The sequence below is a fragment of the Typopeltis vanoorti genome, chromosome 22, assembly GCF_054136105.1.
Source record: "Typopeltis vanoorti isolate ZY-2024b chromosome 22, IOZ_Tvanoo_1.0, whole genome shotgun sequence".
Lineage (NCBI taxonomy): Eukaryota > Metazoa > Arthropoda > Arachnida > Uropygi > Thelyphonidae > Typopeltis > Typopeltis vanoorti.
The window spans coordinates 10773107-10800088 of record NC_143570.1 but is presented as its reverse complement, the minus strand read 5'-3'; the positions used below and the strand labels follow the sequence as shown (position 1 = coordinate 10800088).

Below are 26982 nucleotides of genomic sequence, written 5' to 3'. Positions count from 1 at the left end.
CCCTGCAGTCCACGTCTGGCTAACCTGGCTATGGCTGAGGAAGATCCTTAAACTCCTCACGTCTCAGACGGGAATCGAACCTAGGATACTACTTCCCTACGGATATGGTTGCAAAGCGCACAGCCACTAGGCTAACCGCACAGACCTCAAATGACCAAAGCCAAAAAATCTCAGCTTTGCATGCAGCAACCTACACTAAGTCTGCAACAATTTACAAAAACCATCAGCAAATCTAAGACTTCAAAAAGGGCAAAATGCAAGAAACTTATTTCTGCTCAAACAGCAAGCACAGTTGGTTCCTTCCCAAGATGAATGTAACATCTGTCCTTCTGTCAAAGCAACTGCTATCTAACAACAATCAAACACAGCTAGTTCCTTTCTAAAGCAGCTGAAAATTCTGCCCTTTGATGCATCTATCTCTCCCGAATCCAGACATTACCATGCTAATAACACTCACATATAAGGATCTCATAATAGTCTTCCCTTCTTATTCTTGTAGAGATGAACAAAGAAAATTGGGTCCTGCCATATCATAAACAGCTTATTGCATGCCTTCTCTGATATTTTGCCAAAAAGATCTAAGAAAAATCTTTAATTGCTACAACACCAACAAGTCTATTCCAGATAGCATCCCTCAAATTATGATAAAAATTTATCATCCTGGCTTAAAAATCCATTCTACTGCCGAAGTTGTTGTCTGGCTGTGCTCAACAACATGGAAGCAAGCCTACACCTGGCCCATAGTAAAATAAGGTAGAAAAAGTCAGTTAGTCATCAAATTATCATTCTGCTGGCAGAGCCTTACCTTCTAGGAGGAAAACTGACTTCTTCGATACATAGAGGTCTGCCAATTGGATGATTCTCAATAAAAAACTTAAGGATTCTTGAAGTTACCCAGAAGAGGGCAAGTCACTTATTAAAAAACACCCCCTCCCCCACCAAGGACTACAATCGCCAGTTGAAGAAAATTATTAATAGATTCAAAATATTTCTCCCTAATTAGCCACACATCATACTATCTGATAAGGTGGGGTGTATTATACTGCATACAGTGCAAAACAATCAGACCTTTCCAGTTCAATAAATTAAAGTATTAATTAAACTATAAGTGGTCACCTAAAGAACTCATCAATCACTCATTCCAAAACTAGAGGGAGCAAAAATGTTATATTACAATTATTATTATAAATCCTCAGAAAACTACCGTACTAAAAACCTTATTGTGGCATTCAAGAATATGGTTGCTGGAAAGATATCCCAGTCTTCGGAACATTATAAATGTTCTGAAGACTGGGTCTCATAATAAACAAAAACAAAAAACAATATAAAGATTCTTATAAACTGAAGAATGCAAGGCAAAAAAACTGAATCCTATAACTCGAAGAATTCAATTCTGCATGCACATAGTAAATGAAGTCTTGAATTGTTACCATGCAATTATCGTTATATATATATATCAAAGATTATCGTTATATATTATTATTACCTTCTGGGGAGTTAGTAACTCTCAAGTTACTAACTCCCCAGTTATAAGGGAGTTAGCACTATAGGGGAGGCCCATATAGATATACAGGGTGTTCGGGATAAATTTGACAGTTTCGTAAGGAAAAAGAAAATCTTCTTTGTATCTATTAAATTTAATGAATTGACAAAAAAACATTACAGGCAGAGTTAATTACAATACTATCAACAAGATTTACTCAAAATAACCACCATTAGCATCGATCACAGCTTCAATTCTGCTTCGGAACCTCGAACAAGCTGATGCTACAGTCTCCCTGGGAAGGGCCGCAAAAACTGTTTTAATTTTATCCATTAACTGGGCTTTTGTATTACTGGAAGTGCGATTGGTGTCTTTTTCAACTGCGCCCCATACAAAATAATCCATGGGGTTAAGGTCTGGGGAGTTTGGAGGCCAAACATTTGGACTGGTGAAGTCGTAGAAATTTTCAGACAACCATTTTTGACTTTTCCCAGAGGTGTGGCAAGGGGCCGAATCCTGCTGCCATACATACGGCCTACCATTGGCTACCCTTGTTATCCAGGGCTTGACTACAGTTAGCAACTCCACGAACAAAGCCCGAATTCCAATGCCAGGGTTCTTCAACACCTGTTCCTGCAGATTTGCGAGGAATTCTGCTGTACGAACGCGATCAGATCGTCTGCTAGGGATCTTTCTTCTTGCTACATCCTCGTAGTCACCATTGCAAGTCTCTAGTTCATGCCTGATTGTTTTTACTGTGTTCAGGGAGCATTGGGCAGCAGTCGTAATATCCTTATTTTGATGGCGGGCACGAATCATCATGATACAAGTTATTCTCTTCCATGATTCAGGTGGGTTCCAGCTATCCATCCTTTCTGACATCTTGTATATGAATGAAGAAGGGTCCAAACTTTTAAATGAAGAGAAGTGTGTGTTAATACATGTAACTTACGGAAAAATATAATTAATTATAAATATGTCAAATTTATCCCGAACACCCTGTATATATATAGCTTATCACTATCTTAAAAATTCACTAATTTTAAAAGGTATCCAAATACTGAAATGGTAACCTTTTCTTATTTTAATTCAGATAAGGGTAAATCAAAAAATGCAATCAATTTTCACTATAGCAAACATGCAGAGAATCAAAGGAATAGACTGCTGCAATGGAAAGTCTATAATATATATAAAAAAAATTGCAATGAGACTAAACTTTGACCATGTCTTTCTCGTAGTATAAGTGAAGAAGTTCCTTACAAATATTCTGGCTATATAATATTAATAAACATGCTCTTCATCCTTGAATTTCTTCACAGCACTGATTAAAATGAATCGCACTTTATTCCATCTGAATTTTTCTGATATGAAAAACTTATTTTAACTCTTATTTTAAATAAATAAAACATCCCTCTTTCATGTATAATTCTATAGTAATTGAAGTCTTGAATGAATTCATTTTGTATGGGATTCCCCCCTTTCCTCCCCTGTGAAGATGGGTGAAGTCCTCCTAATGGAGGATTAAGTATGTATTTTATGACTGTAGAGCCATGTGTGTGTGTGTTGATGGGCCGATTTGCCTGTTCTGATGGATGAAAAACTGCCTACCTCCGTATGATATGGGATAACTCACCTGTAGTTGAAAGAGACTAAATAAAGGTTCCTCGCATCATGGACAGGAATCGAATCCAGGTCTTTCTAACCAAAGGCTTCATCTATACCAATTGAGCTACACAGGCTCTAATGAATGAATGAAGTCGCACTATACAAACTTATAGACTGACTTAACAGTAAACCAGTGAAGAGCCTTTCTATAGAGAATTTTCTTTAAAAATAACACTTATTACAGGGTTTTGCTTGGTGAAGTCTGCTTCACTAAGAGTTGACTATATATGTTTCTCTCTATTCTTCTCTATATATCAAATCATTCTGCTAGTTAACACGTTAGATAAGGAAAAAACATGGCAGTAAGCTATGATTCAGAAACTTAAAATAAAATATATTGATAAAGCTGAATTTACTTTATAATAATCATTAAGATTTATAAAGAAACAGAATTACCTTATTTGTTAATTTCTACACTTTTAAGAGACAGATACTATGCTATTTTGCTTATTTAAGTGTTATAAACAGCCAAAAAAAGAAGTAACAAAACTAGCACAAGAGCTGTATATATATAAAAATATTCTAACGGAAGATTTCTTTTCTTTTAAATGCAAAATCATTGAATGATACAGAATTAACTCTCAATGTGAAGAACTCACAAAATGACCTGAGGAATAGTCTGTTACAGTGAGTTTGCTAGAGTGAATTTCGTTTAGAATATAGTATAGCAAAGACCCATTATTTCTATTAATTTGTTATACCAACATTTGCCATAAATGTGCTTAATCTTAGCTAATTCATTAAGTTATTAGTTATTAAACAAGTAAGGAAATGAATACAATCAATCATAAAAAAGTCATCATCATAAAATTCCTGCCATGTACCCTGAAGGGATGTACAGGATATGATAGTACTACATGAAAAATTTACCTCATTACTAACTTCCTATCTACAATTTTCCTCCAAATCAGCCTGTTACTTGTCAACACTTTAACATTATCAGATCTTATATTTCTATTGTCTAAGGCACTTTGTACAGTATCAATCCACCTATATTTTGGTCTTCCTCTGGATCGTTTTCCTGCCAAACTGGCAGAGAACACATTTTGCTAATCTTTCTTTGCCATTCTGTTTAAGTGACCATACCACCTGAGATTAGCTCTGCTAACGCATTCCTGGATGCTAACAATGTCAAGTTCTTTCCTAATATCCGTGTTTTTAATATGATATTGCCAATGATGCCATTTCTTCATGCCTCTCATATCTGCAGTCTCTAGTCTTTGGTCAAGTGTTTTACTTCTGACCCAGCTCTCAGATTCATAAGTTAAAACTGGTTTGAACACTGTCTTGTACACAGCTAATTTAGTGTTGTGACTAATTTCTCTCATATTCCATATGAATTTATTCAGTTGACTTCCTACCATACCAGCTTTGTTGATCCTGTTGTCTATTTCTATATTTAATTTACCATCTTCACTAAAAATCATGCCTAAGTAGCTGATATGTTTTACCTATTCCACAGGTTCTCCATTCACAACACAGTTGACATTTTCAACGATTCTGCCTATTTTCACTGTCTTCGTCTTTTTATTGCTGACCTTCATACCATATCTATTACAACAGCTATTCAATTTAGTCAGGGAATCTTGCAGACTTGTAGCAGATTTATTTAGAAGTATAACATCATCCGCATAAAGCAAAGAGCTGACTTTAACATCTCCAATTTTGATATCATGTTCAATACCACTTTCCTTCATAATATGATCCATATAGTTAATGAATAACAGAGGGGATAATGTACATCCTTGTCTCACACCAGATTTAACATTAAACCACCTTCCTGTACTTAGTTCAATTCTAACTGCTGACTTACAACTTGAATAAAGACTAAGTATTGCTTGATATAATGCCCCATTGACACCATATAACTGTAATGTAATGAATAACTTCTCCCTTGGTACCATGCCATATGCCTTTTCTAGATCGACAAAACTTAAATACAGATCTTTGTTATATTCCCATGATTTTTTAACCATTTGTTGTAGTGAAGATCTCATCCTGACAGCCTCTATTTGGCCTGAATCCAGCTTGTTCTTCACCAAGCTTTTCTTCCCAATTCTTCTCAACCGTTTCTCAAGTATACTTGCATAAATCTTACCAGGCACACTCAGTACGGAAATACCTCTGTAATTCTCACATTCAGTTTTATTTCCCTTTTTACATATGGGTACTATGAGAGCTCTACTCCAATCATCGGGAATTCATCCCTCTGTCCCGGACTTCTGAATTATGCAGTGCAGCCACTGTAAGACTTTTATACCACCATACTTAAGCATTTCTGGTCGAATGCTTAAGTATGGTGGCACCTACTCCTGCTACCTTTCCACATTTCAGGTTTTTGATGGCTTTTTCTACTTCAAGTATGGATATGTATTCCTGACTGTACCTGTTGAGTGTTTTTTACTACTGTGCTATCACTGCTCGTTTCATTTAGCAATTTTTCGAAGTAATTACTCCATACTTCATTTTTCTCCTGTTTTCATGTCACCTTTATCATCTCTAAGTCCTTTTAGAGCACTCTTTCCTCCATTTCTCAGCTTCTTCAACAACCTCCAGAATATTTTGTCACCTTCTTGATATTTATTTTCTATGTTCTTGCCAAAGTTCTCGCATGACATTTGTTTAACCAGGTTTTTTTTTCATCCTACTCAAGTTTTTTTTTAATGTTTAGCTTTCCTACATTTTCTCTATATTCTCCAAGAGCACAAGCGGACTTATTTGCTAGGATCCTTCAATATGCTTTCTTCTTTTCCTTCACTGCCTCTTTCATTTCCTGTGTCCACCAGGGAGTTCTGATTTTTTTATCCTTGCAGACAACCTCACCACATGCCTTTCTGGCTGAATCAATCATGGTTTTCTTCAAGGCTTGTGACTGAATCTTCAAGGTTTGGTTCCTATTGTCAAACTCTTTCATTTTTTCTTCAATAATCTTTGTGTTTTTGAATAAAAGTTGAGCTGAGAGCTGCTCAACTTTTATTCCCTTCAAATTCTTACATGTTATTCTTTTCAATATGAAATTCAATTTTATCCTGCTTAAGTGATATCAAGTTCAAATAATGATCACTTACAATTTTAAATCCTCTGTACACTCTGGTGTCCTGCACCAGGGAGAAAACATCACTATCAACAATAACATAGTCAATGAGACTTTTCTTATTCCTAGCCTCTTCTCTCCATGTGAATTTGTGCACATTTTTATGTTGGAACATGGTGTTAGTAATAACCAGTCCATGTCCTGAGCAGAAATCCAACAGATATTTGCCATTATTATTAGCTTTGCTCTTTTCTCCAAATTTTCCCAAAATATTTTTGTATGTCTCACAATCATTTCCTACTCTGCTATTTAGATCCCCAACAAGGACCAACTTTTCCTTTTTCATTGTGTCAGTTGCTTTTTCTAAAGCCTCAAAAAATTCCTCCACTTCTACCTTAGTAGAACCTTCTGTGGGACCATAGGCACAAATAAGTCTCATTGTCCCAGTTCCCCATTCTGATATTTGCCCACATCACTCTACTTTAGACTGCCTGCCATTCAAAAAGATTAGCCTCGTATTTTGTGTTGAATACTATGGTTACTCCTTCTTTTCCTTGATTGTCATTGCCTGAATATAACATTTTGTATTTATTGCTCAGAAAGATTTCACAGTTTTTGGCTCTTTTGTTTCAGTCACCCCTGTTATGTTGATCTGGTACTTATCCAATTGCTCAGCTAGCTCCATTTCTTTCCCATTCAGGCTTCTTATTGATAGTACTGATCTTTAACTCTGGTGATGTTAAGTTGGGGTGTGTTTTCAGATTTGTTCCAGTAGCTGACTTTTTGCTGTTTGCCCTGGATCCCTGGAAAAAACAACAGGGGCCTTGTTTAACCAGGCGATACCCCAGCCGAAATGAAACTTTGTCATGTTGTGCCATCATTTTGTATTTTGGTTTAAGCCAATAAGAATACAACTTGGTCGGCTAAATCCCAAATTGCCAGCCCATCCTCGTCCGTTCGGTATCCAGGTAGATACCCAACAGGGTGCACCACAAGAAGGTGAGGATTGGACATTAGTTCAGAAGCCCTGGTCAGTTCTCCGCATTCCTTTAAAGTCTATGTGGAGGTCTCCTCTCAGTTATACAGCTTTGACCCTTAAGCATCATGAACAGTTATCCTTTGCAATAACAACCGTGAAAAATAAATCCACCCGTTTTCACAATACACAGATCTTAGTCATTTTGGCATATGTACTATGGACAACTTTGTTTTTCTTTGCCAAATTTTGGTATTAAATGGGCGTGAATGGAATGGCATATTTTACTAATAATTCTAAAAACTAATATCAACATTTTTTGACATGTGTAGGCTTCAAATGAATATGATACCTATGACGAATTAAATTAAACCTGAAAAGAAATTATATTCTTGTGTAAGCAAACAAAATTTGCACATGAAGTATCTTCATGACTAAGTTACTTGTATATGGAGACTCATGGCTTCACTCTATTTGCATAGCATAATATCCCATAATGCAAAGAGCAGATTCTGGCTTTCAACCTTTCTTGAGGTTTCATCAGTGAGAGCCAGACAGACTTTTTCTTTTAAAACAGTACTAAATGCAACAAATTATAATGCTAAATCTTGGCCCTACTCTAAACCAGCATTGCTCAAAGTGTGGTCTGCAGTCCAGTACTGTTTAAAAAAAAAAAATCACAGAAAAAAGGAAAAAAAATTTAAAATTTAAATGTGATATGTATGACGTTGATAGATAAAATCAAGTTAAAATGATTGAGTAAAAGTATCAAATACATATTATAGACATTATGTTGTAAAGCAGAAATGTTAATTCTGCTTTATAACAGGCCTCCCTTTCTTCAAGGAAATATGAGTACCGTTTTTTTTTTTTTTTTTTTTTTTTTTTTTTTTTTTTTTTTTTACTAAAAGCAAACTAAACTGTTACATAGAAATAGCAGATAAAAGATCCAACACTATTTCAAAGATTAATGTTTGTAGAAATTATGAAAGTTTTGTAAAGGATTATATTCTCGTTTTCTCGTTTGGGTCAGAAGTAAAACACTTGACCAAAGACTAGAGACCATAGATATGAGAGTCCTGAGAAAGATTACAGGCGTGAACAGATGGCATCAATGGCAGTATCATATTAAAAACGAGGATATTAGGAAAGAACTTGACATTGTCAGCATCCAGGAATGTGTTAGCAGATCTCAGGTGGTATGGTCACTTAAACAGAATGGACAAGGAAAGATTAGCAAAGCAAGTGTTCTCTGCCAGGTTGGCAGCAAAACGACCCAGAGGAAGACCAAGATACAGGCGGATTGCTACGGTACAAAGTGCCTTAGATGATAGAAATATAAGATCTGATAATGTTGGAGTCTTGACAAGTAACAGACTGATTTGGAGGAAAATTGTAGATAGGAAGTTAGTAATGATGTAATTTTTTTCATGTAGTACTATCATATCCTGTACACCCCTTGAGGGTACATGGCAGGAATTTGATGATGATGATTATATTCTCATAAGTTCTCTGACAATTTTACAAAGCTTTCATAGTTTCTACAAACATTTAGCTTTGAAATAATGTTAGAACTTTAATATCCACTATTTCAATGTAATTTACACTACCAAAAATGAAGTCATATGCTCTTTCTTTATTAACAAATTAAACTTATTTATAAAAACTAGCTCTGGCACTTCTCTAATAAAATTATAAAGTTATTTTTTTTTGTATTTTGATTAATGGCAATTTGTTGTCTGCATTTCTAATGAAATACAGAAATTATAATGCTATTGTGATTGACTTTTTTTTTTGTCTTATGACTAAGCATTAAAATCTGATACAAAATTATTCATCATACAGATCAACAAGTAATTAATTAAGCAAGAATATTTGTATCTCATAAAAAAAATAAATAGTTACAAATAAAAAAAAAAACATTATTTGCTCTTAGTCCAGTATAAATATAGGATCAACTTAGTCACAGTGAACTGACTTTTTTTGGTGTGTGTGTGGGGGGGGGGGGGGGGGGGGAACTGCGCACACATAAGCAGACAATGTTCTTTCCAGAAAGGATGTGAGCAAGGCTGCATGAATACACTATTCTGAACTGAGGAACAGGTCCTAATTAGTTGAAGCAGTTTGCAATATAAATGATTTATTTTTATTTTGTTGTATAATCTCATGAAAAGGCAACTCTCACTTAAACATTATTATAGTGAACCAAACCACCAATTAAAAAAAAAAAAAAACTACCATTTGTGACATTAATGCTATTCTAAAGGAAAATTCAATACATCAAGTCTACTATCAAAATGAATCAAAGTTTCTTATTGAAAGGTGATGGTATAAAAACATGACTGGTTTACTCACCAACCACACCAGTTGTACCATCTCCTATTTCATCATCTTGAGACTGAGACAGCTGTACCATTAATTTTGCTATTTGGTGTTCAACATCCATCATTTTTAAAATTGTTGCCCCATCATTAGTAACTGTAACATCCCCATCACTTGAAACCATCATTTTATCAAGACCTAGGTAAAAAATAAAATAAATAAAATAATTAAAGAATTACACAATAATACTGAACAATTACAAAAAAGCTTCAGTTTAAAAATTTCTTTCAATTTCTGTGAATTACCTTTAGGGCCTAATGATGTTCGCAGAGTATTTGCAACACACCTTCCAGCAAGAATATGAGACTGAAAGAGAAAGTTTAAAAAACAAATTAATGATTCATCAAACTAAATATTACCATAGCATGAGATTAAAAAAATCTAGGTTTCAGAAAGAAAATCCTGCTATTCTGCAAGAGACTAACTTGCTTCCATTTGAAAAGACCTTATAACAATTCCTATACAAGACAGGATTTGAGCTCAAGTCTTTCCAAATGAAGGGCAAATACTAATGATACACTACTCTAATGTTTGCGCTATGGAAGCACAAAGCAAAAAAACATATTTCAGGATGAATAACTCCATCAGGCCTATTTTATTTTTTCTTAACACCAGGTGAATTATACAAGGAATAAATTGCATAATTGAAAGTGTCATAAGGCAATATATATATATCCAGTTAAATATATTCTAACAGTATAATATCACATTATGTTTGGTATGTTATATATATATATAAAGGAAAAGAATTAATGCAGTCAAGATTACCACCATCCAAAACTTTTGGAATAATTGTCACTCCAGTTGTGAGATGCAAAAAAAAAAACACCTTCTAAATTTTCCGTAAATAAGCATTTAGATCTAAAAACTATTTCTGTGAATTAATTTGGTGTTATTCCAAAGATTATATGACAAGTTTTAACAACATGCTTAGCCAGTCCTGATCTCTATTAATCCTATACTGAATAATGTTCTAATTTTGAATCATAACTGAACTAAGATTACTTATCGTGTATTATGCCTGTATAACCCAAGCATGGAAGAACAAAACTGAAACAAAAATATAATTTAAGAAGACAGTGTAGATGCAATTTTTTTCAATACATGATGGAGTGGGGAGGGGGAGAAAGAGAATGGGGGAGCACTCCTTATTCTCCCTCTCTCTATGTTGAGTAATGGTTTCAGGACTACATTTTTACCATAGTATGCAAATGAATAAATTACAAGAGGGAGAAATGAGTGCATCATCAGTGAAGGGGAAACAAGTAATAAAATAATGCAGGATAAACTCAAATTTATGTAGAATTTAACGAGACTTTGACACGCTTCAATGTCAAGTGGCTGATGGCATCGTAAGAAAGAAAAAACATCAGTGCACAAACACCAAGATCTGATAAACTTCTGACAGCTGTTGTTTTGCTTTAAAAAAATAAAAATGCACACTACAGCTAGTCAAGTAGCTAATAACACGTCATTTGAACACATCATGCAGAATGTGTACACTGTTACGTAATGCCTGTAGGTGGTTATTTAAGATCCTCCATAGCTCAGTCGGTATAGATGAAGCCTTTTAGTCAGAAAGACCTGGGTTAAATTCCCGTCCATGACGGGAATTTAACCCAGGCTTTTCAGGCTTTTCCATATTTAAAATTATATTAATTGATAAATTAAAGTATTCAAAGTTATCCTACATTTAATTGCACTGGACCAATTAAGATGAGCAGAGATGTGGTATGCACTCTTAAAACTTTTATACATCAATAAAAATGCAATCAATCATCAAATTGAAGTGAATTTTGTAGCACAAGCTGCATAAGCCACACAATAACATGCGACTGATATATATATATATATATATATATATATATATATATACATACATACTATTATTATTATGTGACACCTCCAGGGAGTCCAAAGACTGATCAAGGGAGGGCATCTATGCCACACTGTCTCCACCACTCAATTCACCAACCACAATGAGCTGCAACTACCATCATCATAATCTACACCAATGCCACCTACCACCAGTATTTTCACAATCACGGGATTCAAACCTGCAGCCTTTTGGCTGGAGATGGGATACGCTAACCACTTGGCCAACCAGGCTAGCAGTGTGTCTCCCCCCCCCCCCCACATATATTTAGCACATATCTATATATTTTGCATTTATTCCTGTTAAAGACGCCCCTAACCATTTCCTGACTTTGCCTGATTCCGAAAATTAAACACAATATACTAAGAATTCATAAAGAGGACACTTTTTTGACCAACTCTGAACTTTAACTAGGAGAGTATTAAAAAAAATCCTCAATAATTTGATACTAATAAGTTCTCCTCTCTCTTACCACCCGTCTGGATGGTATCTCTTCAAAACTATGCTAAAATCTTGTGCTCCAAAATTAAGAGACGTTGTGTATTACAGATACAAGCTGTCATACTCATCTAGTATCTGTCCAACATTACTTGCAAATCTTTATCCAATCTATCCCTAAAAAATTGGCCAGTCGGCAAACCTACCATTGCACTTACCACAATACCCTCAAAATAAATGGACATTAATGGCCAAACTTCATTAATTGGAGATCCATCTATTAATTAGGAATCACCAATACAGATTCCACCACTCCTTTTCCATAACAGATCCCCTAGCTATCCATATCCACAGGAAATGGAAAAGTAGAAACTCACATGGTTGCTTGATATTTTCAAAGCATCTTAATATGTCTGATATCAAGTTCTTACCAAGCTACCACTTATGGGGTGCCTATTATCCTTTGTGACTGGGTTGTCAACTTCCTTCCTGATCACTCTGTGTACAATGGTGGACAGTTTCCTGTTGTCAGATTTCTTTTTCAATGATAGGATTCCCAAGATTCTGTGCTTTCACTTGCTCTTCATCCTATACACAGTGGTGTTCAACCTTTTTTACTACGCGAGCTACTTTTCTATAAAAAGTTATTCCGCGATCTACTCTCTTATACAGATCACGTTTCCCCAACCTGATATCTGATTACGCACAAATAAACAACTAAAAACTTTATTTGTGTATTCAAAAATTTATTTATCACTTTTAATTATTTTAATACAACAACAAAAAAAAAAAAAAATAAATAAATAAATAAATATATATATATATATATATATATATATTGGAATAAAATATTTATTTCTCAATTTTGGAAAACCAAAGTTAGAAAAAACAACAGATTGATTACAAATTCACAAGTTACAGTAAATGCTGGTTGATTAAAAAAAAGTTGTGAAATTTGGCATTGTTTGGACCTCGCAATATTTTCATAGTCGAGTTAATATGAAGAAGTGGTCAATCGCAGACAATCATCCAAATGATCATTTGTAATTTGGTTTCTTAATTGATTTTTTATGACGGTCATATTTGAAAAAAATGGATTCTGACAAGTGTGTCGATCCGAAACACGACAGAATTTTTCGCGCAATATCAGTTAATACTGGGAATTTTTCATGTACATACTTCCAAATGACTTCATTGTTTATTGATTTTAAATGTAAACTATTCTGAATGTTTATTATCTCAAGTTCTACTTCAGCTTGGTTTATATCAAACGGCCCACTAATTTTATTTGAAATTTCTGTAATGTTCAAGTTTTCTTAAAATGGATTATTGATAAAAGATACAATCATTTCAGTTTTATTAAAATCTTGAATTTATTTCTTCCTCAACTAATTCTATTTCACGAATAAATTCTTTTAAATCATAGCAAAGCATTTCTTGATTTTATTCAAAAAATTTTAATAAATATGGGAGATGTCTAAATTTGCAGTCATTTATATTTTTCTTTAATAAAAGTAAGTATTGTTGGAAAGTTTTTATTGAACTTAACATGTCAATTAAATTTTTATCTCTACCTTGTAACTCTAAATTTAAATTGCTTAATTTCGTACAGAAATCTACTAAAAATGATAAGTGTAACAACCATCTTTTATCACTCAATTGTGGATAAATATCTCCTTTTTCATCAAGAAAAATTTTTATATCATTAATTAATACAAGAAATCTTTCAAAAATTGACTTCTGCTGAGCCAGCAAACATTATTCTATAACAGAAGTTCCCTATCATCATCTGCCTGTAATTTAAATAACCACTGTCGCAGGTTCCTTGAACAGAATTTACAATTTTAAATGTAATATCCAAAACATCTTTTACTACACAGTACTTGTTGGTGAATAATACAGTGGTACGTTAAAAAATCTGGATATTTGTCATCGTTTTTACATAATGAAATAAAGCCTGATTTATTACCTATCATTGCAGGAGCACCATCAGTGGTAATAGACACAAGTTTAAAAAGTGGAAGTTTGTGTTGTTTCACAAATTCATCAAATGCCAAAAAAATGTCTTCTTCCCTAGTCTTTCTAAATTTTATAATCCTTTTATAATTTTCAAAAGTTCTTCTTTAGTTGAATAATCTTGAAATACCATGAGAATAAATACCATTAACTGAGCAATATCAGTGAAGCCGTTTGATTTATCAAATATTGTAATGAAAACGCAACACACTGGTGAATGTCTGACATTAACCTGGCCTGGAAACTTCTCTCCGGCAATTTGAAACCTTGTCTGCGGCCTAGAAGTAGTCCCTCTCTAGCGACGTCTCGAACCGAGAAGCTCCTTTCTGGACTGGGCGGCCTCCTCTCTGACAGCAATTCTGAAACCAGGACCCCTTCTGCTTGTTTCAGTCTCTTTTTATTAGGCGTCCTCTGAGACCTTGCATGAAGTTTGGCAACCCCCAAAGAATCGGTATGAGTCTTTTATCTTAAGTTTCAAGTTCGTCACGCCTTTTGTTCTTCTCCGCTTTCTTTTGATTGTAAGTTGCCAGCCATCGGAAAGTTATTTGAACTCTTTCTGACTGACTTCGGAGATATTTACACTTAGAGCCTGCAAGCGTTTCTCATACATGCAAGTTTCAATAACAATCTTTCTAATGCCGCCATGTACAGCTTCGGCGACAAAAACATTGCCTTTGTTTTTAACATTCTAACATATTCTTATCAAAACAGTATATACAGTTAGATTCAAAAGAGTTATTTACGATTTACCGAGACAAAGTTTATTTTTTTACAATATTCACATGGGACTTAACCTAAGTAAAAAATCGATGTAATGTGCTTTGGAATATTTAATATTTAAGCTACAATCGAGTTTTTATACTTTACTTATAATCATATTCACTCGGCTCGCTGTTTGATCGCTTCCACTGATCCAAATGAATTCATTTACCCGGACTTATAAGAAAATTACTGATTTGACAATTTTAATGAAAAATAAATAAACAATAGCAATACACTTAAAGCGAATCAAAAATAATACAAAATAATGATAAATAAAATATTTTATTTTCAGTTTTAATTAAATTTGTAAGTAAGGAGTAATACACAAGAGATCGACCAAAAACCGCTTCGCGGTCGACAGGTTGAACACCCCTGCTATACACCAACAAGCATCTCTCACTAACTCAAATACTAACTACAGTTTTGCTGGTGATGGTACACTGTATTCCTCTTCTTGATTTATGAAACCTTGCAGTGCTCAAATGAAGATAGATCTTACTTTTGATAATATTCCAATCTCCAGTCAAAATTAACTTTGATCTTGACTCTTCTGCATCTAGCCCATCCCAATACACACATCACATTCAATGACTTCTCATTCTTCCAAAAACTGTTTTCTTTTAATGAAAGGAGCTCATAGTATACAAACACTGAATCAAGTAATAACATCTGAAAATCCTATAAACAAGGTTAAGTTTCCAACTGGTGAAAGTAATTATGCAAGTTTGGGTGAGGTAAAATGAATGTGAGAGTTTTGACTAAGAAAGGACATGAGTAATAAGACAAGACAAAATAAGACAAGTGATTATAATAAACTGATGATGAAAGTTTTTTCACTTAGTTATAATATACGATGGGGAGAGTCTGGAAAGATCTGATAAACAACTACAACAAAATGATATTAAAACAACTGATATAATCATATAAGAAACAACATGCTAGTAGTAGAGTTATGAAGGTAACTTATGTTCTTATATCCTCATTTGTTTTTTCTTGCGATTATATCAGTTGCTTTTAATATAATTTTTGTTCTAGGTGAATCAGAACTTTCTATACCCCCTTCTTATAAATTAAAGATGCAAAAAACTTATATTGTTGGTTTATTATTACGGGCAACTCCTAGGAGTCCTTACTCATTAAGGGGCACCCTAAACATCATGTCAAGAACTATCCAACATTTGCACAGTATCTATCATACTTTGCTTTGAACTCATTCACAGTCATGGCACCCACAACAGACCAACAACCTATTCTACTCATTCACTACTCTCCAAGCAAAAACCTACTTATAACACCCTTGCTAACTATACTCTTACTCAGTTTCCATGGATGGCCCCCTAGTTCTCTCACCAACACACCTGTTATGAAAAATTTCTGAATTAATACACATCAGTAATTTGTATGTCCAATCATATCACCCCTTTTCTACTTATCAACCAGTTTCTGTAACCCACAAATCTTCAACCTGTTCTCATAAGGTTAATTCCATAGACCTACTGTGGTCTATGGAACGAACCTTATGAGAAAGAAATGTTTCTTGGTCCATCACCAAGAAACCCTGGTGCCCAGATTTGCATGCAGTACTCAAGATGGGGGTCTTACCAAGGCTCGATAAAGAGAAACAACAACCTGCTTGTCTCTGCTTCTCAAAGTATTCTTCAGTAACCAAATGATCTGATGAGCTGCTTTTAGCCACTTTTGCTATGTGCCCCATAAACTTTAACTCCCTATCCACTAACACTCCCAAATCTCTGGCTTCATCAATTTCCTGAAGCACAGTTCCTCCAATGTGGTATACAGTTGGTAATCTTTTCACCCCAAAATGCATACCCTTACACTTTGTCACATTAAAATGACATCCATTTTTCTTTGCTCAGTCTTCCAATCTAACCAAATCATCCTGCAAAATTTTGACATATGTATTAACTATTGCTCTACCCAACTTTGCTTCATCGGCAAATAACTGAACAGTTACTCTAAGATCTTTTCTTATATCGTTTATGAACAAATTAAACAGCAGCAGTCCAAGAACAGAACCCTGTAGCATGCGACTAGTCACAGGCCTTCTTTTGAATAAACTCCTGAATAAACTACTCTCTGATATCTATCCATTAACCATCCTCCTAACCAGCTCACTAATCCTATATCCATCGAAGCATGACTACGCTTCATAAAACTGTACTGCCCCTAAGGGGGGACAACATCTCTCCATCTTTCCATTCCTGTATTTTGCTCTTGACCAATTTCTCCAATACTTTGACAACTCCTGATATGCTGATCAGCCGGTAATTTGCAACATCAGTCTTCAAGCACAATGAAACTATTTTCTCCTCTTTCCTCAATTTGGGACTAACCCAGAGCTGAGGACTTAGATTAAACAATATTGTCAAAGGCACTGACAATTCCTTCCCCACTTCACGTAAAATGAGCTGGTATACCATCCAATTCCACAGCTATATTCACATTAAGGTTCTGTAATATGATATCACCTCTATTTCATTTACCTCAGTTCCTGTTTAAGCCTTTGGCTCTCTCATTCTTGTAATATCACCAGGTGGATGATATACTCTTGCAAAGTACTTGCTTAGTAATTCTACTATTTCAACTGATTCAGTTACCTCCCCACCATTGGCATTTCTTAAAATCATTCTGCCATATGCATTCTTTTCTTTTATGTGCAGCATATAAAAAGAACTGTTTGGATTCTCTTTAGCTTGCATTGCTAACTTCCTTTCATAATCTGCTTTTTGCCTTTCTTACCACACTAGTTACCCTTCTGTCCTGTGCCTGCAAGTCACCTTTCTCAAATTCGCTCCATAATTGTTTCTTTCTTTTTCTTTCTTTCTTTTTTTTTTTTTTTGTAGCTCCAGCTTGATGATGATATTCAATCATTTAACTCCTACTTGATTTACTCTCCTGACTCTTAGTATGCAGTCTGCTATTACCTTCTTCAAGCACTCCTTAACCATTTCCCATGCACTATCAATATCCAGCCCTTGCAGTTTTACATGCTATGGCACCGATCCAAGCAATCTCCTAAGCTTGTCATACTTACCAGGCCTGTAATTCCAAATATACCATCTTAAGTCAAACTTCAATACATTTGACTACCTCCCAGGTCAAGACCATACGATCACCCTCACCAACTGGCAGCAACATGGTCATTCATTAGATACAAATTTCAGATACAATTACTGGATCGAGAACTCTCGAACCTCTAGTATATTCCATTATATGCTGTCTCAGGTGATTATCCCTTAGTAACTGCATAAGATCCATTTCCTTCATCCCAAGTATCCTCTCCTCCTTCTAATCTATGTTCCCATAGTTGAAATCCCCCATAATAATTACCTGTCCTCCACTCATTGAGTCTATTTGAGAATACTAACTCCATCTTTTCCATCCCTGGTCTATAGCAGCATTCAACTGCATACTTTGAATGCTGCTATTGACTAGATCTTCTGTCAGCCAGGTCTCACTAATGCCAATAACCTTTGGCTAGGATGAGCCAACTAATGCCAAAATGTCCTTCTGCTTGTTCTCAATGTCCCTAGCATTAGTGTACATAAAATACAAAAGCCCCTTAGGTCTAATGCTATCCTGACACTTGATACTTACTATTCTCGTTCTGGTTTGTTATCAAAGTGTAAGCAAATGAAATTTGCACATGAAATATCTTCATGACTGGGCTACTTGTATATAGTGGTTAATGACTTCACAGATGAGACCTCAAGAAAGGTCGAAACCAGTTGGGGTAGTAGCCCTTCCCATAATGCTTAGCATTATACACACCCAAAAGGATGTATTCTTAGCATTTCACGTTTCTCCTCATTTACATAATGCACATCTAAACAGGATCATCCTCCCCCACTAAGGCAATGCCTAGAGTTAGGCATGGAGCAAGAGGGGGAGGGACAGCAAAATCTGACAAAATTGTCATCATCATCATCATCATCATCAAATTCCTGCCATGTACCCTCAAGGGGTGTACAGGATATGACAGTACTACATGAAAAAATTACATCATTACTAACTTCCTATCTACAATTTTCCTCCAAATCAGTCTGTTACGTGTCAAGACTCCAACATTATCAGATCTTATATTTCTATCGTCTAAGGCACTTTGCCATATCAATCCACCTATATCTTGGTCTTCCTCTGGGTCGTTTTCCTGCCAACCTGGCAGAGAACACTTGTTTTGCTAATCTTTCCTCTCATATTCTATTTAAGTGACCATACCATCTGAGATTAGCTCTGCTAACGCATTCCTGGATGCTGACAACGTCAAGTTCTTTCCTAATATCCTCATTTTTAATATGATATTACCATTGATGCCATCTGTTCACGCCTCTAATCTTTCTCAGGACTCTAATATCTGCGGTCTCTAGTCTTCGGTCAAGTGTTTTACTTCTGACCCAGCTCTCAGATCCATAAGTTTTACTTGTTCCACAGGTTCTCCATTCACAACACAGTTGACATTTTCAATGATTCTGCCTATTTTCATTGTCTTTGTCTTTTTATTGCTGACCTTCATACCATATCTATTACAACAGCTATTCAATTTAGTCAGAGAATCTTGTAGACTTGTAGCGGATTTATTTAGAAGTATAACATCATCTGCATAAAGCAAAGAGCTGACATTAACATCTCCAATTTTGATATCAGATTTAATACCACATTCCTTCATAATGTGATCCATATAGATAATGAATAACAGAGGGGATAATGTACATCCTTGTCTCACACCAGATTTAACATTAAACCATCTTCCTGTACTTCCTTCAATTCTAACTGCTGACTCACAACTCAAATAAAGACTAAGTATTGCTTGATATAATGCCCCATTGACACCATATAACTGCAGCGTATTGAATAGCTTCTCTCTTGGCACCTTGTCATATGCCTTTTCCAAATCGACAAAACTTAAATACAGATCTTTGTTATATTCCCATGCTTTCTCGACTATTTGTTGTAAAGTGAAGATCTGATCCTGACAGCCTCTATTTGGCCTGATCCAGCTTGTTCTTCACCAAGCTTTTCTTCCACAATTCTTCTCAACCGTTTCTCAAGTATACGTGCATAGATCTTGCCAGGAACACTCAGTAGGGAAATACCTCTGTAATTCTCACATTTAAGTTTTATTTCCCTTTTTATATATGGGTACTATGAGAGCTCTACTCCACTCATCGGGAATTCGTCCCTCTGTCCAGGCTTTCTGAACTATGCAGTGCAGCCACTGTAAGACTCTTATACCACCATACTTCAGCATTTCTGGTCGAATATCATCTACTCCTGCTGCCTTTCCACATTTCAAGCCTTTGATGGCTTTTTCTACTTCAAGTATGGATATGTATTCCTGACTGCATGCCTGGTCAGTGTTTTTTTATCACTGTGCTGTCATCACTGCTTGTTTCATTTAGCAGTTTTTCAAAGTAATTACTCCATACTTCAAGGATATCTTTTTCTCCTGTTTTCATTTCACCTTTATCATCTCTAATTCCTTTTACAGCATTCTTTCCTCCATTCCTAAGCTTCTTCAACAACCTCCAGAATATTTTGCCACCTTCTTGATATTTATTTTCTATATTCTTGCCAAAGTCCTCCCATGACTTTTGTTTAGCTAGTTTTACACACTCTTTAGCTTTCTTACATTTGTCTCTGTATTCTGTAAGAGTAAAAGCTGACTTATTTGACAGGAACTTTTGATATGCTTTCTTCTTTTCCTTCACTGCCTCTTTAACTTCCTGTGTCCACCAGGGAGTTCTGATTTTTTTTATCTTTGCACACAACCTCACCACATGCCTCTCTGGCAGAATCAATCAATGTTTCCTTTAGAGTTTGCCACTGAATCTCCAAGGTTTGATTCCTGTTCTCAAACTCTTTCATTTTCTTTTCAATAATATTTCTGTATTTTAGTCTACAGTTCACATCTGAGAGCTGATCAACTTTTATTCGCTTTAAAACTTTCTTACATGTTATTCTTTTCAATATGAAATTCAATTTTATCCTGCTCAAGACTAAATAGTGATCACTTCCAATTTCAAATCCTCTGTACACTCTGGTGTCCTGCACCAGGGAGAAAACATCACTATCAACAATAACATAGTCAATGAGACTTTTCTTATTCCTAGCCTCTTCTCTCCATGTGAATTTGTGCACATTTTTATGTTGGAACACGGTGTTAGTAATAACCAGTCCATGTCCTGAGCAGAAATCCAACAGATATTTGCCATTATTATTAGCTTTGCTCTTTTCTCCAAATTTTCCCAAAATATTTTTGTATGTCTCACAATCATTTCCTACTCTACTATTTAGATCCCCAACAAGGACCAACATTTCCTTTTTCATTGTGTCAGTTGCTTTTTCTAAAGCCTCAAAAAATTCCTCCACTTCTACCTTAGTAGAACCTTCTGTGGGACTATAGGCACAAATAAGTCTCATTGTCCAGTTCCCCATTCTCATATTTGCCCACATTACTCTACTTGAGACTGACTGCCATTCAAGAAGATTAGCCTCGTATTTTGTGTTGAATACTATGGCTACTCCTTCTTTTCCTTGATTGTTATTGCCTGAATATAACATTTTGTATTTATTGCTCAGAAAGATCTCACCAGTTTTGGTCTTTTTTGTTTCAGTCACCCCTGTTATGTCGATCTGGTAGTTATCTAATTCCTCAGCTAGCTCCATTTCTTTGCCATTCAGGCTTCTTACGTTGATAGTACCGATCTTTAACTCTTGTGATGTTGAGTTGGGGTTTGTTTTCAGATTTGTTCCAGTAGCTGACTTTTCGCTGTTCGCCCTGGTTCCCTGGCGAAAACAACGGGGGCCTTGTTTAACCGGGCGACGCCCCAGCCGGCATGAAATTTTGTCATGTTGTACCATCATTTTTTATTTTGGTTTAACCAATAAGAATACAATTTGGTCGGCTAAATACCAAATTGCCAGCCCATCCTCGTTCGTTCAGTATCAAAATAGATACCCAACAGGGTGCACCACGAGAAGGTGAGGATTGGACATTAGGTCAGAAGCCCTGGTCGGTTCTCCGCATTCCTTTAAAGGCTATGTGGAGGTCTCCTCTCAGTTATACAGCTTTGACCCTTAAGCACCTCCTTGTGTCTTAACCATTAAAAAACACCTTAAAAAAATTTTTTTTTCTTCAATTTAGGGGCAGCATATACATTAACTATGGTCCTACATCCGAGGCTCTTATTTTCATAATTTAGCCAGTTATACTTTAATTGGCTAAATTATGAAAAGTTGATCAAATCATTTTTTTGATCAACAGTCCAACAACTTGGCCAGTCATTCTTTAATGTTGGACGTTGATACCACCGTACACATAAATAGTCTTTGTCACTGCCTCTGTAGTTAATTCTTCACTCATTTTCAATTTCTTAACTGTGGAAGTGGAAAACCTAGTAATCTTTTTTTTCATTTTTTACTTTACTGTTCAAGGTTTTTTTTTTTTTTGGCCTGTAGTCTACAAAAGCTGACCTTGCCTGATCTACTGCTAATGCAGTATCTCTAAATAAAAATTAGCAAACATGCGTGCACATTAGACTGAGAATCACCACGACTAGCTATAGAAATATGTGTAATTTAATCATGATCTTTCCTTTGTTCCATATCTTAATTCTCAGACTTTAAATAGCAATTAGAATGGTGCAGTCATTAATCAAAGAAATTTTTCTAATTGTTTAGTGTGAGAATTGGTGACCTGTATATCGTGATAGGCTAATAATCTAAAGTTTATTCACTAGCAGTGGGAACATGGAATAAGATTAAAGGGGATTAATAGAGAGATCTACTTTAGGCAGATTATATTTTTATTAGAGTGAAGAAGATAGAGGTTAAGTGAGGTACAAGGTGCTGGGATTGCAGCATGTGTAAGGATAACAAAGGCGCAGTTGAATATAAAATACAAAATATCTGAAGCAAAATATAACAATGGCCCAGATGAACCAAAGAAATTTTACAGTAGTAAGTTTCCAGTGAGGCTTAAAAGCTGTGTAGAGGTTGTACTTTTAAAGACCTAGCTATTTTTTCTAATGTGGTACAGGTGTAGGGGGGATGGTAGTGATGGCTTTTCTGAAATTCTCAAGCGATGGCCAAAGAATGGGGGAAGAACTCATTTATTTATTTAATTTGTAATCACTGTAGCCATTGAAAAGGAAGGTGTTTTGTATGTGGTTTAGTTTGGTTGAAAGAGAGATTCCACAGGATCAAAGATTACAGGCTCTATTGGGAAGAGTTTTAATAATGCCATATTGTTGAGAGGGATGGTGGTGGGAAAGTTTGTGAACATATCTGCCTGTACAAGTGGTTTTCTATATACAGTAAAGGAAAGCTTACCATTAGGATACCGTTTTACTAAAGTGTCTAAGAAGGGTAAAGTATTGTTATTTTCCTTTTCCATCGTGAACTGGATTCTTGGATGTAGACTACTGAGGTGAGTGAGGAAGGAGTCCAATGTGTCTTGGCCATGAGGAAAATAGAGACCACACCACCAACATATCTTAGCCAGATAGTTTTGAGATGGGGATAAATCTTTAGCTCATTTTTCAAAATTTTCCATATAAAAATTAGCAAAAGAAGGTGAGAGGTGGAGACCAATAGCGGTTTCTTCTATATGTTTGTTACTTTCGTGCTTCCAAGAAAAATAACCAGAATTGATAGCAAAGGAAGAGAAAGATCTAAGATATCAGAAGGAAAAGTGTTTAAGAGTGTTAAGGTGTCATTTAAGGGAATATTAGTAAACAGTGAGGTGATGTGATGTCAAAGCTTATCAGTATATTTGTATTATTTAAAGTTAGATTTTCAATCAAAGTTTTAAAATGGGTAGAGTTTTTTTTTTATACAGGACATGGTAAACCCAGTGAGCGTGTGTGTGTGTGTATGTGGGACAAGAGAGTTAGCCAGTTGCTTTGACATTTTGTAGCATGGAGCATCAGTGACATCTACTATAGGTCTTGGGGGGGGGGGGGATATTAGGTAAACCATACATCTGGGGGGGGGGGATCATGAGAACTGAAGGGTTTAAGTTTTTTTGTAATGTCCAGCAGCCAAAAACTATGGCATTACCCTTATCTGCTCTGGTGATAATACTTTTTCCCATAACTTTCTAAGAGCCACGAATTAAGAGAACCTGCTGCTCTCAGAAAGCTTATATAGAAAACATACACAGACAGATACATTCACAAACTTTCCCACCACCACACCTCTTAACAATATGGCATTATTAAAACTAACCAAAAGAGCCTATAATCTTTGTTCCAGTGGAATCTTTCAACCAAACTCAACCACACACAAAAACACCTACCTTTCCAATGGTTACAGTGACCACAGAATTAAAAAAATAACCAGTTCCTCCCCAGTCTACCAACAAAGGTATAGTAAGCCCATAGCTGCAATCTTTTAGTATATGTTAGTATCAATGGTTAAATAATACAGAACTCTACAAAACAATCTAGAAACTTTAAGTCACTTCAGTCCTCAAAATGTACAGCAATAGTCTCAATCATGAATGAAATTCACTTGCCAACTCAAGACATTCACAAACATTCAAAACTGCCATAAGATTCAAAATTTACATCCTGCTAGCAAGAGAAAAGATACCATTTAGCCAATGATACAAGTTTTATTTTCTATAATTTGAAAAAATTTAACGCACTTTTAATATGATATAGCAGTATTATATAATTTTAACGTCATCAACAAACTTGGAATAAATACTCATCTTGGAAAGTTCCAATCAACCAGTTTTATAATTTCAAATTACTGGGATACAGCATTATAATAACAATGTAATTCGTTATAATAATAATTACATTATTATTATAATGTAACTTTCGGAGGCATGTTCTTCGTTCTACTTACAAAATCGAATGCTTATTTAGCATTAGAACAAAGATCAGAAGAAAGAGATCATTATTATTTCACTATTGATTTATGTGGAGTCCTTCTATTAGGACTAACTTAATACCTTTAATGCATCTATCCCGGATAACCGCTTTTGATGCTCTTGATCTTTAAGAATTAAGAAAGGTCTTCCATATTCATCAAATGCAAGTGTTCCTACAGCCGTCATGTTGTATAAATTATTTGATTTGATATATATAATTTAACCTATTCACACATGTGACAGTAACAACCACACCTTAAGACCATTCAAAAGCACGTACACATGGTAATCTCACTACAACCACAAAAGAAGCAAGAGTGAAAATTTAGTCCAGAGGGCGCTATGCAATAGGAAATCCAAAAACGATTATACAAGTTATTTACATGAAAAAAGAAAACAAAAGCATTTAATAATGGCACTTCCCCTCTATCAACTAAGGTTAAAATAAAATTTAAATTTAATGACATTTATTATATTAAAGGATTATTAATGTATTTTCGAAGATAAGAATCACAAGTATAAACAAAGAATAAAAATAAAATTGATAAACAAAAAATAAAAACAAGTGGAATGGGATTTACGAGAACTGCAAAATACACATTAGTAGATCAAAAAAGGAACGAAGACATTTTAAAAGAACTAAAAACAAAATCAATAGAAGATAAACTAACAATTATAAACAAAAATGGATTGAACATGTAAACCGAATGGCCAACACCTTACATCCTAAACAAATACCAAAATATAAGCCAATTGGAAAGAGAAGATAGGTAGACCTCAAAAAATGATATTGGACGGATAATGAGACCAGAACAGACCAATATAGTCTATACCCGTAATTAGTGTTATGATGATGAGGAGGATCACAAGTACTATCTATACCTTCAAAAAATACATACACAGGTAGGAAAAATTAAGTATAATAATAATAAGAAAAAGAAGAAGAAGAATCTTTCCCGTCTCTCTCTCTCTCTCTCTCTATGTTCACTGAACATCTACAGATGCCCTATGGTCACTCCGATGCTCGGAGATGTGCCACACTAGGCCTCGCTATGCAGTTCTGTTGTTTGCTTTTCTGGCAGCCTCAACTCTCTGAAGATTACTCACTCCACACACACCATCCGTCCATCTCATTGGTCTGCCCCTGCCTCTTTTTCCAGGAACTTTACTTTCTATTACTGTTCTGAGAAGTCCCCCTTCCATCCTTTCTATGTGTCAAAATCTTTTAACTTTCTTCTGTCAATATCCTTAAGGGAGCCTTAAAGTTCTACTGATCTTTTCTAACACCCATTCATTTGTACGCCCTTTCAGCGTATGATATCCTCAACAGCCTTCTGTAACACCACATCTCAAAAGCAGATATCAGTTTCTTATCTGACTTCTTTAGGTTCCAAATCTCACATCCATAAGTCGTCGTTGGAAAAACAACTGCATCCAAAATCCTCAACTATGTTCCCATGCAGATAGATCCATCTTTCTAGATTTTAGACAGGTCTCTGACTGTTGTTTCAGCCATTCATAAACTTTTTCTGACGTCTTCTGGATTTTTGGATTTCCTATTGCATAGCGCCCTCTGGACTAAATTTTCACTCTTGCTTCTTTTGTGGTTGTAGTGAGATTACCATGTGTACGTGCAATTTAGGCTTAAACTTGCGCTTTAAGTCACAATTCTTCACATTAATAATGGATCCCATGTCCTCAAACTTGCCGACTTCCTGAATTCTTTCTCCATTAAGATACACTTGTTTTTCAAGAGCTTCTCTGTTTGTATTTCCTTTGAGAACCATAATCTTTGTCTTGCTAGGATTGAGTTGAAGTCCTTTGTTATTACGGATCTCGTTAACTTTGTCAAAAATTAGTCCTAGTTCTTCCATGCCATTACAAAGGAGTACTGTATCATCAGCATCCTCAGATTACTGATCAATCTACCTCCTATCCCAATTCCTGTCCTGAGCTCATCCAAAGATTCACGCATGATATCCTTCGCATATATACGAAACACGTCAGGAGAAAGTAAACATCTTTGCCTAACTCCTTTTCCAACTTCAGGCCAGTCAGTCAAACCAACATCTGTTCTTAACGTAGCTTCTTGCTTCTTATATAAGTTGGCTATCAACCTGATAGTGTGTTAAGGAAAACCCATTCTTTTCATTACTTCCTACATTTTTACATGCTCAACACAGTCAAAAGCTTTAGAATAGTCTAAGAAACAAATTATCAGGAGTCTGAATTCTTTATATTTTCTATGATCTGTCTAAGGCAAAGGATCTGATATCTGGTGCCATTACCTTTCCTAAAATCTGCTTGTTCCTCAGGCATCTCTGCCTCAACTTTGGCCTCAATCCTATTTAGCATGATCTTCAATAAAATTTTGCTTCATGAGATATCAAACTAATAGCTCTGTAGTTCTTACATGCTTTCATATCACCTTTGTTATGTAGAAGTATGA

The 26982-nt window shown here is 35.3% G+C and overlaps 1 protein-coding gene across 1 annotated transcript in view; it reads right to left on the bottom strand.

Moving 5' to 3' along the window:
* The window catches only part of CCT5 (chaperonin containing TCP1 subunit 5), an 86357-nt gene extending 61529 nt beyond the window's left edge, over positions 1-24828 (bottom strand). Inside the window, exons 1-3 of the mRNA XM_090412350.1 lie at positions 24615-24828; positions 9786-9846; positions 9514-9678 (exon numbers count right to left, since the gene is read on the bottom strand). Coding sequence (XP_090268476.1) covers positions 9514-9678; positions 9786-9846; positions 24615-24719 — 331 coding nt within the window. The 5' untranslated portion in view covers positions 24720-24828. The remainder of the gene's footprint in view (positions 1-9513; positions 9679-9785; positions 9847-24614) is intronic.
* Positions 24829-26982: the final 2154 nt, after the last annotated feature.